This window comes from Suncus etruscus, chromosome 9 (assembly GCF_024139225.1).
Source record: "Suncus etruscus isolate mSunEtr1 chromosome 9, mSunEtr1.pri.cur, whole genome shotgun sequence".
In the NCBI taxonomy this organism is placed as follows: Eukaryota; Metazoa; Chordata; class Mammalia; order Eulipotyphla; family Soricidae; genus Suncus; species Suncus etruscus.
This window is the reverse complement of record NC_064856.1, coordinates 93019476-93032839: the sequence shown is the minus strand read 5'-3', so window position 1 is coordinate 93032839 and position 13364 is coordinate 93019476. Positions and strand designations below refer to the sequence as shown.

The 13364-nt window shown below is 45.4% G+C and overlaps 1 protein-coding gene across 1 annotated transcript in view; it reads right to left on the bottom strand.

Annotated features, from left to right (window-relative positions):
- Nucleotides 1–13364, bottom strand: part of TTC17 (tetratricopeptide repeat domain 17) — a 146669-nt gene that overhangs the window by 129498 nt on the left and 3807 nt on the right. The window contains exon 2 of the mRNA XM_049780704.1: nt 9236–9480. Coding sequence (XP_049636661.1) covers nt 9236–9480 — 245 coding nt within the window. The remainder of the gene's footprint in view (nt 1–9235; nt 9481–13364) is intronic.

Sequence of the window (13364 nt, the reverse complement as noted above, 5' to 3'; positions counted from 1 at the left end):
GTTGCTCTTGATGAGGGCACAGATATAACAGACACTGTGCAGCTCACAATTTATGTCCATGGTGGTGTTGATTGCAATTTTGAATTGACAGAGGATCTGCTCACAATAATTCCAATGCATGGCCAGACCACCACTAATGAGATATTTCGGCATCTGTGTGATGCCATTGAGAATGCAGGTTTGCCATGGAAGAGGTTTGTTGGAATAATAACCAATGGAGCGGCATCGATGACAGGGAGGAAAAATGGACTGGTGGCACTTGTTCAAAAAAAAAACTGGAAGAGGAGGGTGTAGAGAAGGCCAGTGCTCTTCACTGCATTACCCATCAGCAGGCCCTTTGCAGTAAATGCCTGCCGTGTGACAATGTGATGTTTTGTTGTTGTGAAATGCATCAACCAAATCAGATCCAGGGACTTAAAGCACAGGAGGTTCCATACTTTTTTAGAGGAAATGGAGTCAGAATATGGAGATGTGCTCTATTTCACTGAGGTACGTTGGCTCAGCAGGGGAAATGTCCTGACAAGAGTTTTTTGAGTTGAGAGAAGAAGTGAAAGCCATCATGGAGAAGGATGGGAATGCTGTTTCTGAGTTGAGTGATCACAAATGGCTCATGGACTTAGCTTTTCTTGTTGACATCTCACATAAGCTAAATGTATTAAACAAGATGTTACAAGGCCCGGGGCAGCTTATCAGTGCTGCCTATGACAATGTGATAGCATTTTCCACAAAACTTGTGTTATGGAAATCCCAGCTCTCTCAGACAAACCTTTGCCATTTCCCAGCATGCAAGGAACTTGTGAGAAATATGTTGATGTTATTTTTAAGCTAGAGAAGGAATCTGATCACAGATTTGCAGACTTCAAAAAGCACAGAGCCACTTTCCAAATTTTTGTGGACCCCTTTTCCTTTGATGTGCAAGATGCCCCTCCTGTGCTTCAAATGGAGCTCACTGACCTGCAATGCAACTCTGATCTGAAAGCCAAGTTCAGGGAGATTAATGGGAAAGCAGACATGCATGGGCAATTTTTTGAGAGAATTCCCTGAGTTTTCCTGAATGTTCAAGCGCACCATGTGCCTTTTTGGGAACACATATTTGTGTGAAAAGTTATTCTCCACATTGAACTTCAATAAGTCAAAGTACTGGTCTAGACTTAATGATGATCTTCTTCAAGCCATACTGAGGATCTCAACTGTTTCCTCTCTAAAGCCAAATGTGGTTCAGATTTGTGAGAAGAAGCGCTGTCAAGTCTCTGGCAGCAAGGAATAGGCAAAAGATGCCATGTTCAGAAGAACTGTTCATGATCTTCACTCAATGTTCTATTCATGTTCAGAAGAAATAATTAAAACTGTTAATAATGACATTTGAGGACTTTTTTTTTGGTGAAATCCCTTATGCGGCCCTGCCTCACCCTGACTTTGCCTCCTGTGGCCCCCCCAGGTAAATTAAGTTTGAGACCCTTGCCTTAGGGGGCTATACCTGGCTTTGTGTTCAGGGGTTACTGTTGGTAGGGCTAAGGGGTGCCAAAGACCAAACTAGGTTTGGCTTTATGCTAGTCTTGTGTATTAACACCCTATCTCTACAATTTTCTTACCCTTATTATGCTTTTGTGATCACACCTGGCGATGCTCAGGGGTTGCTCCTGGTTCTGCACTTAGGACTCACTCCTGACGATGCCCGAGGGACTATACAAAATGATGACGAGGATTGAATGTGGGTTGACTGAGTGCCAGGCATGCGCCCTACCCACTGTATTATTGCTCCAGCCCTATAATTAGATTTCTGAACTCCCTGATAGGCGAATAGTAAAAGAATCTTTAATACAAGTAGGAAAATGCCCTGACATAGGCAGAAAAGGGAAAATGACATCAGACTGGGTCATAAACCATTTGAAGTGGCCAGTGGATCTTGTAAATGGAATAAAGAATGATACTGAGGTCTGGAATCTATCACCCTGGAGCAAACCTCAGAGCTACAGAGGCCTGGTAGGGGCCAGGTAGTAGCTTAATCGGCAACACTGATGGCTTTGCCTGCAGGAGTTGTGGGCTCTATCTCTAACATAGTAGGGTCAACCTCCGGCACTGCTGGAGGCCCAGGAGCCAAAAAGAAAAAGAGTAAAGAACAATATCTGAGTCACAGGGGGAAAATGTGAATATTTTTAACACATATCTCACATCTTAAATCCTAAGAAGAGATTACTTGGGAGTGCAAGAGAAGTTGGGAGGGCCAGGGAGATAGTACAGGGGTTAAGGTGCGTGCCTCCACTGTGACCAATCCCAGTTCAAATCCCAGCACCATATATGGTCTCTTGAGCATTGCCAAGAAGGATGCCTGAACGCAGAGCCAGGAGTAGGCCCTGAACACCACTTGGTATGGGCCCAAATGCACTCTATTTCCCGTGCCCCTCCAATCCCCCAAAAAAGAAGGCTGCAGGAAGAGTATTATTCAAACCATACTTGAATAATGAGTATTCAATGAATGAGCCAATTAGTGAACCAGCTGATTTAGAATCTCCCGAGGAGCAGATCTATGGACTGGGAACACCTGAGTGACAAATCACCTACCTGCCTGGCAAGTATAAGGCCAAGAGTTCCATTTCTGGCCCCAGTGTGACCCCTGCAGCTCTGTTATGTGGGATCCCCAAGGCACCACAATCAAGAATGGACTGCAACTAAGCCCACAACCCACGGTGTGCACCGAAGCCCAGAGCATGTGAGCATCACCACCAAAGTGGGTACAAACTCTCGTCGCCACAACTATCACAAACAACAATGAAGGGAAGAGAGGCAGGGGAAAGGAAAGAAAAATGAAAGAATCCTGGGGCTGGTCACTGGTCTCTGGACTTTAGTCTCCAAACTCAGACAATCCAACTGGTCTGGGAATCTGTATTTTTAGTTAGCATCTGCCACCTGGATTATTTATTTATATGCTAAGGAAAACTGGAAAACGAGAGAAATGGCATAGGAGTGGAGGTAAATGCCTTGCATGCAACTAATCCCGGTTTATTTAATCCCCAGAACCCCATGGCCCTCCAGTACCAGCAGGAGTGACCTCAAGCACAGAGCTGTGAGTGGTTTTTAAGCATCACCAAGTTTGGCCAAACCTTCCTCCCCTCCAAACATCACAAAAACACCCAAAAGAGATCACACTTAAATGGATGAGTACAAGAGTTTTGGAGAAAAAGTATAAGGTGCAGTTTGCTCACTGCCAAAAGAAAAAAGAAGAAATTTGTGTCATAGCAAACAAGAGTAACTAGAGTGACCATCAAAAGTACAGTTGATATTGTTCAAGGGCCAGAAAGATACTACAGTGCGTAGGGTGCTTGCCTTGCATGCAGCCAACCTAAGTTTGATCTATGGTATTCTATATAGTCCACTGAGCACCGACAGGAGTAATTCCTGAGTACAGAGCCAGGAGTAACCCCTGAGTATCGCCGGCCGTGGCACAAAAAACAAAACAAAAAAAAAAAATGCTGCTTCAATAAATAGCTGGGGAAAAATACAAAGTTCTTTGTCTTTTATACATTTCGTATTTTTCCAAGCTCCTCTACCATATAAACAAAGTTAATACCAAGGTAATTAATGAATAACAGTGGAAATACTTAAAACAAAGGGCCTAGCAACAATGGCTAGGATGAAATGCAAGGTTCAGCAGGTTGTCTAGCAAGTCATGTGACTTTTATCACAGCACTTTCAGTAAATCCCCGTAGGTAAAAATGTAGAAGCATGGCTCAGTGACCAGAAGACAGATTCCGTGTTGAAAAGCACTGAAATAAAGTCATCAGCTTCATAAATCATCACGAAGATGATCTCTCCCAGATGAACAATGTCACTTTACATCAGGCCAGAGTCAACTGCTCCTTCACGGAGAACCCCTTAATGGCCAGTAGACATGGAGCTTGCTGTTTGTCCAAATAAATCTCAGTGTTCTTCTTAGCTCATAGAGTTCTATTCAACAGCCCTTGGCCCAATGCCTCTAGTCTTTAGAGCATCATCAGTCTGCCAGAAATTTCATTTGTTCGGAGCAGGTGGAAGGAGTTATATTCCAAAGACATTGATTTCACAGCAAGCAAAGAAATTAAATCACTCTCAAATATTCACAACCTATCTGGAACCGTCTCTTGTCCCGATGACCCAAATATGAAGCTACCCACAAAAACATGTGCCTAGGTAAACCTAGGAAAAGAGGAGTAATTTATTTCGCTATTTCCCCTTTTTTTTGGGGGGGGGGCTACACCTGGTGAAGCTCAGGTGTTACTCCTGGCCTATGCCGCTCAGAAATTGTTCTGGCTTGGGGGAACCATATGGGGATACCGGGAGATGGAATCATGGTCCATCCTAGGTCAGCCGCATGCCAAGGCAAACGCCCTACAAATGCGCCACTGCTCTGGCTCCTTGACCTCTATAATCTGTCTGTGACTAGGATTTTTGTTTTGGTGGGAATCACACTTGCTATGCTAAGCAATTCACTACTGGCTCCTATGCACAGGTTTCAAGTACCAAATACAGGCTAGCCATGTGCGAGACAAATTCCATACCCGATGAACCATGGTCCATCCTACATTAGTGCATACAAGGCAAAAGCCCTACTGCTTGCACCACCACTCAGCCCCTTGCTATTCCCATTTTTCCTTTTATTTTTCTTTCACTGTTTATTTTTCTATCTGTGTCCTATGAGAATGGAAATAATGTACAAAATTCTTGCTTTTACAGGGCCATGTGTAGATACAGAGCTACTAACAGCTACTAATAAAAGCTATTTGTTAGTTGTGTGAGTCCAGGTATTTTCTGGATGATTTGTATCCTATATTCCTCAAAAGTTTCTTTCCAATCTAAATTCTAGAATTCTAATATTAAAAGAAGAGAAAACAATAGCCCAAAGGAATTAGCTTTGTAATGTTGTAACACAAATAATAGAGATAACACTATTTAAAATTTGAGACCCGAGGAAAGAGAATATCCAGAATTGAGTGCTATAGAAGCAGAACTTTTAGAGTCAAGAAGTTCTAGAGGGGGCCAAAGAGATAGCACAGCAGTAGGGCATTTGCCTTGCACACAGCCAATCCAGGACAGATGGTGGTTCAGAACAAGAAATGTGATTTTTGTTTTTTGTTTCTTGGTTTTTTTTTTTTTGGTTTTTGGGTCACACCCGGCAGTGCTCAGGGGTTACTCCTGGCTGTCTGCTCAGAAATAGCTCCTGACAGGCACGGGGGATCATATGGGACACCGGGATTCGAACCAAACACCTTTGGTCCTGGATCGGCTGCTTGCAAGGCAAATGCCGCTGTGCTAATCTCTCCGGGCCCAAGAAATGTGATTTTTGTCACAGAAATTATGTTAGTCTCCCATACCAGTTCATGAAAAGTTTATGTAAACTTTCAGTTCAAGTAACCCTACTAAGCTCTCCTGCTAAAAATAAAAATGTCATAGAAACCAAGAGGTCAACCAGGCCTGAGCCAAGTTCAATCTCAGCACCCTTTACATGATCCCCCAGAACCCACTGTGGGGTAATTACTGAGCATAGAACCAGGAATAAACCCCTAAGTACTACCAAGGTAAGGCCTGAAATCAAACAAAAATTGTGCCACACTAAGTAGTTAAGCTGTATGAAAGACATCAAGATGATGGTCGGAGAGATAGCATAGAGGTAAGGTGTTTGCCTTGCATGCAGAAGGACGGTGGTTCAAATCCCAATGGTTCCCCGAGCCTGCCAGGAGCGATTTCTGAGTGTAGAGTCAGGAGTAACCCTGACCACTGTCTGGTGTGTGACCCAAAAACCAAAAACCCAAAACCCAAAAAAAAAAAAAAAAAAAAAAAAGGAAAGACAACAAGATGAAATGAAAACCGCTATCTGGTGGGAAGCGTATTTTTCACAAAACAGTAAACAAATGATCCAATGACTAATAAACCTAGATCCCTCTAGAAACCAGGTCATACCAGCCTCCAACACATAATGAATGTAGGGTCTCTACCAGTCCCAGGTACAGGGTGGCAAAAGTGAGCCAAATGAAGGCCATAGTTGGGAGGAAAACAAGAGTAGAGGAGAGGGTTAGGAGGAGCCTCCTCTGAGATTTCTTTGAGATTTCCTTTTACTGCCCTTGGAGCGGTAAGGGTAGCTACGGAAAGCAGAGGGTATTTGAACACTTAGTAGGTTTGCTTCCAAGCATGGAAGGGAAAGGATGCAGAAGAGAACATTTCCCCCATGCTGCCCAAGACAAATGGACAGCCCCCTCCCCCATTGACAATTCTGACCGTGCAGAAATTCAGAAGATGCTACAGTAGCCAAGTCCAAACTCACTCTTTATTCATATGCAGTTGTTACTTCAGATCATCCAACCTTCCTTTTCCTAGCTTCTTATTTTATACATGTTGACACTAATTATTTCCCTTCTCAACTACAAATTTTTGTGTCAACGCAAAGTACTGGAAAATTTACTGAGAAAGACTATAAAAAATAAATCACAGGGCAGAGCAATAGTACAGTGGGTAGGGCATTGCTTTGAATGTGGCCCGACTGAGTTTGATCCTGGGCATCCCTGTGCACTTTCAGGAGTAATTCCTGAAAGAAGAACCAATAATAATCCCTGAGCATTGCTAGGTATGGCCCCCCCCCAAACAAATAAAAATAATTTATAAATAAATCACTCAGCAAGGAAATTATTGCTTTCTTGCTTTATTTTGGGGGCTACATGCAGGGATGCTCAGAATGCAACACTGGGACTCCTGACACTGCCTTGGGAATCAAGCAGTGCTGGAGATAGAAGTCCCCCCCTCCCCAAACACAGCTCTCCAATCAGTTGAGTCACCTCCCATGTACAGAAATCTTGCTTTCCTAACTTTAAGCATAACTACTCAGAGCAAGGGTGATGTGACAGAGATCCAGAAGTCTTCAGATCTCTCCCCAAAGTCAACTTTTCAAGGTCACACTTTAAAAGATACATAACCCATGGATGAAAAAAAAGGAATAGGTGGGGAAGAGTTGTGGGGTGAAAGGACTGGAGAGATGGCACAATGGGTAGAACAATAGCCTTGCACATGGTTGAATTGGGGTTGGATTCCTAGCACCCCATATAGTCACCCCAAAAAGGAGTGATTCTTGAGCACAGACAGAGTCAGGAGTTACCCAAGCATTGCCAGATGTGGTCCAAAAATGAAAAGCAATTAAACAAAAGGCAAATAACATTTAATGTTCTCACCACATGTTCAGTACATAAATAACACATTTGGAGGGGCTTCTTCCTCCACTGAGTATCAGGGCCCCCAAATGGAAGGAATCACTATGACAGAGAATAAAGAGCTCTGGCCAAAACCTAAACTGCAGAAGAGAGCCCTTGACTATAAAAGTGACTTTATTCCACGTCCACCAGACAATCCCCCCTACTTTAGGGAAGACCGTCAGCAGGAAATGAAAGAAAGGGAGAATCAAGCAGGGCTCACTCAAAATTTCCCCATCTTATAGCTGGGTTTTATACTGTTTTTCTAGGGCTTCTGAGAACGCATGGTCTGTGTTTTAAATTTCAGCTGTGAAGACGACTTTTTTTTTTTGTCCAATGTTAAGTCCAGTAAAGAGAAATAAAGTCCATGCACTAGGAACTCTCATTTCTCAGACTACTCACCAACACCAACGCTGATTTTTTTCAAACCTGAGTGCTCAACTCTCTCAACTCCGTTAGAGAGCAGATAAAAATCTACCATCCCAATGAATGCTGAGATTTCGAATCCCACTCTCCTACAAAAGTAAACTTCAGTTTGTCCTGCTGTTCCCAAAGGTCTGGTGTCAGCCACCATGGCTCACGTCGGTCAAGTCAATGAGGCTCTTCCACTAGCAGTAGGAACACTCGCTACATTTTCTGGCAGTATCTCCATAATTAATTTTCAGGACTATTTATCCAAATGGCTAGAAGTCACTGGGTTTAACGAGATCCCCCTGAGGCGTGTGAACACACACTAAAGTTTACTTTAGGATTCTCCTTGCTGCGGCGCGCCGACACGCGCAGCGCGCACTACACACACACACACACACACACACACACACACACACTACACAACAACACACACACACCACACAATATCATGAGGCAGCTCTCCCCAAATGGCAGACAATCTCATAACATTACATAAGAAAACAAGAAGCAGCTTCTCCTCCCTCTGGGGATCAGTCCAGGCATCTGCAGACGGAGAGAGAGGAAATGGCACATCCTGGTGGCCCAGGGCTGGGAGCACATAAACTAGGGGAAAAGCCACCTTGAGAAGATTGCAAAGCATTGGGGTAGTTGGGGGAGAGAGAAGCAAGTGGATCGGATAGAAAAAGCTGCAGACGGGGGTCACCAGAAGCAACCTGCAAACAAACATTCCTCCTAGCGGCAAGCAAAAGTAGCATCTCTGTCGCCTCTCTGGGTCTCCTGCACCCTACAACGTAACGGTGCAAGCTGAAAAGCTCTTCAACCGGGGCCAGAGTGCGCACAGGGATGGGGTGGGGGGGAGTGAAGCAGGAGCCATCAGTGACACCCACACCCCAACCCACACCCCCCAGCAAGCCTAGCCTCGAGGTGTCACCAAAACTGCCACCGCCCTGGGACTCAGCAAACACACCCCACACACACCCTGCATTCTGACATCCCTCAGGGGGACAGGGAGATCTGGTGACACACACCATCTTGGGACTTACCACACACACACACTTGCAATTCACACACACATGCATTTTGACACACTTCGGGGGGGACAGGGAGATCTGGTGATACACACACCACCTGGAACTGAGCAAACACACACACACACACACACACACACTTGCATTCTGACACCCCCTAAGGGAGACTGGCAGATCTGGTGATGCGTGGGTCGGGGGTGGGAAGGATGACTCTAAGGGTTTTAGTAAAGGTCCAAGCACTAGGGAAAAAAAGTCCCCAGGGCCTGAACCCCCACAGCAGGGCCACTGTGTCCCCCCCAAAGCGCGCACCTTGTGTCCCCCAGAGGTGCAAGGGGCAGGAGAACTTGCAAAGGAGGCAGTGAGGGTCAGGGGTGCTGCTGGAGGAGGAGCAAGGAGGGCGCCGGGTCGGGCTGCGGGGAGGCCCTCTGGGGCGCCAGCACGGACCCAACCCCGGGACCGTGGGCGAGCAAGGCCGGGCTGGGGCGGCGCGGGACCCCCGAGAGCCCCGAGCGAGCCCGGGAATTCCCACCCCGCGCGCCGGTCAAGGGGTGGTAAGGTGGCGAGGGTGCGCCCCACGGCGCCTACCTGCTGCTGGATCTGCCGTCCTCCGTGACGACCCAAGTGCGTGGTGGCGACGACCCCTCGAGCCGCCCACACCTCAGCACGGCGAAAGGCTGAAGGAGCCAGGCTGGGCCGGAGCCCGGCGGCAGCTCGCACCAGCGGCCGCGGACCTGACTGCCGCCGCCATCTTGGCCCCCCCAGCCGGGCCGGCCGCTGACCCGGAAGCGGAAGTGCGGCCTCCGGCGCCCGCCATCTTGGGAAGGTCGGCGCTGGAGGGGAGAGAGGGGAGGGAGGGGGAGGAGGAGCCGTGGGGCGCTCACTCACTCCTGCGGCCTTGCTTGGTGCCGCTTGGACTGCAAGCGCCTCCTGTCTCTTGGCTGCTATGCTCTGCTCCTGACTTCTTTTCTTTCTTTTCTTTTTTCTTTTCTTTCTTCTTTCTTTCCCTCTTTCTTCCTCTCTCCCATTCTCCCTTCCTTCCTTCCCTCCCTTTCTTTTCTTTTTCTTTCTTTCCTTCCTTTCTTCTTTCCTTCATTCTTCTTTCCTTTCTTTTCTTTTTCTTTCTCCCTTCCTTTCCTTCTTTCCTTCTTTCCTTTTTTCCTTTCTTCTTTTCTCCTTTCTTTCTTTCTTTCTTTCTTCTTTCTTTTCTTTCTTTCTTTCTTTCTTTCTTTCTTTCTTTCTTTCTTTCTTTCTTTCTTTCTTTCTTTCTTTCTTTCTTTCTTCTTTCCTTCATTCTTCTTTCTTTTTCTTTCTCCCTTCCTTTCCTTCTTTCCTTTTTTCTTTCTATCCTCTTTTCTCCTTCCTTTTCTTTCTTTCTTCTTTCTTTCTTTTTTCTTTCTTTCTTTATTTCTTTCTTTCTTTCTTTCTTTCTTTCTTTCTTCTTTCTTTCTTTCTTTCTTCTTTCTTTCTTCTTTCCTCTTCCTTTTTTCTTTCTTTCCTTCATTCTTCTTTCCTTTCTTTTTCTTTCTCCCTTCCTTTCCTTCTTTCTTTCTATCCACTTTTCTCCTTCCTTTTCTTTCTTTCTTTCTTTCTTTCTTTCTTTCTTCTTTCTTTCTTTCTTTCTTTCTTTCTTTCTTTCTTTCTTTCTTTCTTTCTTTCTTTCTTTCCTTCCTTCCTTCCTTCCTGTCTTTCTTTCTTTCTTCCCTTCCTTCCTTCCTCTTCCTTCTTTCCCCTCCCTCCCTCCCTCCCTCCCTTCCTCCCCTCCCTCCTCCCTTCTTCCTTCCCTCCTCCCTTCCTTCCTTCCTTCCTTCCTTCCTTCCTTCCTTCCTTCCTTCCTTCCTTCATTACTTCCTTCCTTACTTCTTTCAAAAACATTTTTTTTTATTTTAGATTTTGGGTTACACCCTGCCTCTGCACTCAGAAGTCACTCCTCGGCAGGCACAGGGGGACCATCTGGGATGCCAGGATTCGAATCACCACTGTCTGTTCGAATCAGTTGCGTGCAAGGCAAACGCCTTGCCGTTGTTCTATCTCTCCAGCCCCCTGCCTGCCTTTTATTTAGAGCAGATGCAGGTTGCTCTTGGGAATGGGTGTCGTTTGCCTGTTGCACAAATTGAGCTTGCAAGTTTTGGGGGGGGGGTTATTTTTTTGTTTTTATTTTGGAAGCCACACCTGAGGTGATTTAAGGCCCAGGGCTCATTCCTGACTGTTTGGAAAACATACGGGGTGCTGGGGGAAGCAAACCTCGGCTGGTCATATACAAGGCAAAACCCCTACCCGCTGTACTCTAGCTCCAGCCTTGTGTTTGTTTGTTTGTTTGTTTGTTTTTTTGGCTTGCACCCTCCTGGGGCTTTCATTTTAAAACTTAAAACAGTATTTATTGGACTGGAGAGGTAGCTAGCTCAGCAGTTGAGGCTGCAAGCTTCACTGGCAGGAGGCCTAGCACTGTGTGTGGCTTTCAAGTGCCAGAGGTAGTGACTCATAAGCTCTGAGCTGATATGGCCCCTAAGCACCTCATATGATAAGTAACTCATATAACATGAGTTATTATTTTTCATTGGTAGTCATTCTCCTGAGGTCATTAATCAGGTTGCTTCCAGCTGGGAGCTTGGCTGCATAAAGTCTCCAAAGGTCAAAGTGATTGAAAAAGGCTCAGGATTTGGGGCATGGAGGTGGTGGTGGGTGGTGTGGCTGGACCCTTAATTGGCCAGGGTAAAGTGTTCTTATTAGGTTACCAGAGCTTCAAAAGTGAAGTAGAAGCTGCTGGAGGGTCCAGGCCCAAACCCAGCCCTGGTCAAGGATCACTTAAATTTTATTGGTCAGAGAAAATAATCAGGCTTAGATTCAAGGACAGAGTCAGCTTTGATAAGTGAAGTAGCGTGTCCAAGCAAGAACGGAATGAGTAACCTGTCAGGAATTACATAGGAAACTTAAGAGGATTGGGATGGGGTGGGGGGAGTTGAGAGGAACACCCAAATGTGCTGAGTGCTTCACCTGGCAGTTCTCAGGGAGCCCTCTGGTATAGGATCCAGGAACCATATGGAGTATTGGGGATAAAACCTAGGTTGGAAACTTGTAAGATAAGTACTCCAGAAACCATAATGGAGTATTGGGGGATAGAACCTTGGTTGGCTGCTTGCAAGGTAACTACCCCCAATTTAGAGGTCCCAACTTAAGAGCATTTTTGAATTAATGAGTGAGATTGATTAGGTAAATTCTGTATGACCTGGATTTCCCCTGCATCTGGTACAAAGTGAAGAAGAGTACTTTCAGAGCAGAAGCCTTGCTTCCCTAGAGATTATTTTCACTTTCTAATTAGTTTGCCAAATAGGTCAGACAGTTTTAAAGCACTGGGACTACTGTGGATAAGACCAAGTGTCTTAACAGACTTATCAGCTGTTGATTTATCCAGCCCTTGCAGCTGTTTACATTCTTAGAGGACATCTATCAAATACTTGTGAATATTCTATAAGTAGCTAAAGGCCATTAACATTCCAGCCTGTTTGCTTCTTCATATGCCTATTTCAATATCCTGATTTTGGGGGGGGAGGTAATTTGGGTCACACCCGGCAGCACTCAGGGGTTACTCCTGGCTCTGTGCTCAGAAGTTGCTCCTGGCAGGCATGGGGGACCGTATGAGATGTCAGGGATCCATCCTGGGTCGGTAGCTTGCAAGGCAAACACCCTACCGCTTTTTTACCCCTCCGGCCCCAATATCCTGATTTTAACCTTAGTAGATTCAAGATTAGATATAGACAAAAATTTCACGAGTGTGGATTTTGTTATTGTTGCCTAATCTTTTTTATTTTAATTTTCTTAAATTTGGCTGAATTTTTTTGGGGGGATCACACCTCGCAGAGCTCAGGGGTAAGTTACTCCTGGCTCTATGCTCCAAAATCGCTCCTGCCAGGCTCGGGATGCTGGGATTCGAACCACTGTACTTCTGCATGCAAGGCAAACACCCAACTTCCATTCTATCTCTCCAACCCCTAGTTTTCTTAACACTGTGGTTACAAGGTTGTTTGTAAGTTTGTTTTTTTTTTTCACAGAAAAAGTTGTTCATGATTTGAGTTAGTCATATAATGTACAACTACCTTCACCAGTGCACATTACCCACCATCAATGTCCCGTTTTCCTCTCACCCACCCTGATGCCCTCATCCTTTTCTGTCTGTCTCCTCCTGCCCCTTCTTTCTCCTCTCTTTCGAGTTTGGACCTTTTGAGTTTATCAATCACTTCACAGCATGCTAGATTCTTTGCTCCTTTCCTATTTATCATTTTTTTTTTGTTTATCCTTTTTTGGCTTGGGGGCCATACCCATTGGTGCTCAGGGGTAAGTTACCCCTGGCTCTGCAGATGGGGTTCACTCCTTTGACTTCACAGACCATATGGGATGCTGGGGATTGAATCCAGGCCAGCCATGTGCAAGGCCAATTCCTTACCTGTTGTATCCTATGGCCTGCCCACTCTGCCTTCTTCCCTTTTTGCCTCTCTACTTTTTTTCCTTCTCACTCCTGATGGAACTCAGGAGACCATTTGTGTATAATGTAGTGATAGAGTGAACCTGAGTTAAGTACAAGTGTGCAAGGTAAGTACTGTACTTCATCTACTGTTCTATTTATACAAGGTCCCCCCCCCAAAAAAAGCTTCAGTGTCCTGAGACTTCACTTTATTTCTGAAATCAAGTTTTATCAGGCTCTGCACCACAGAGAACAAAT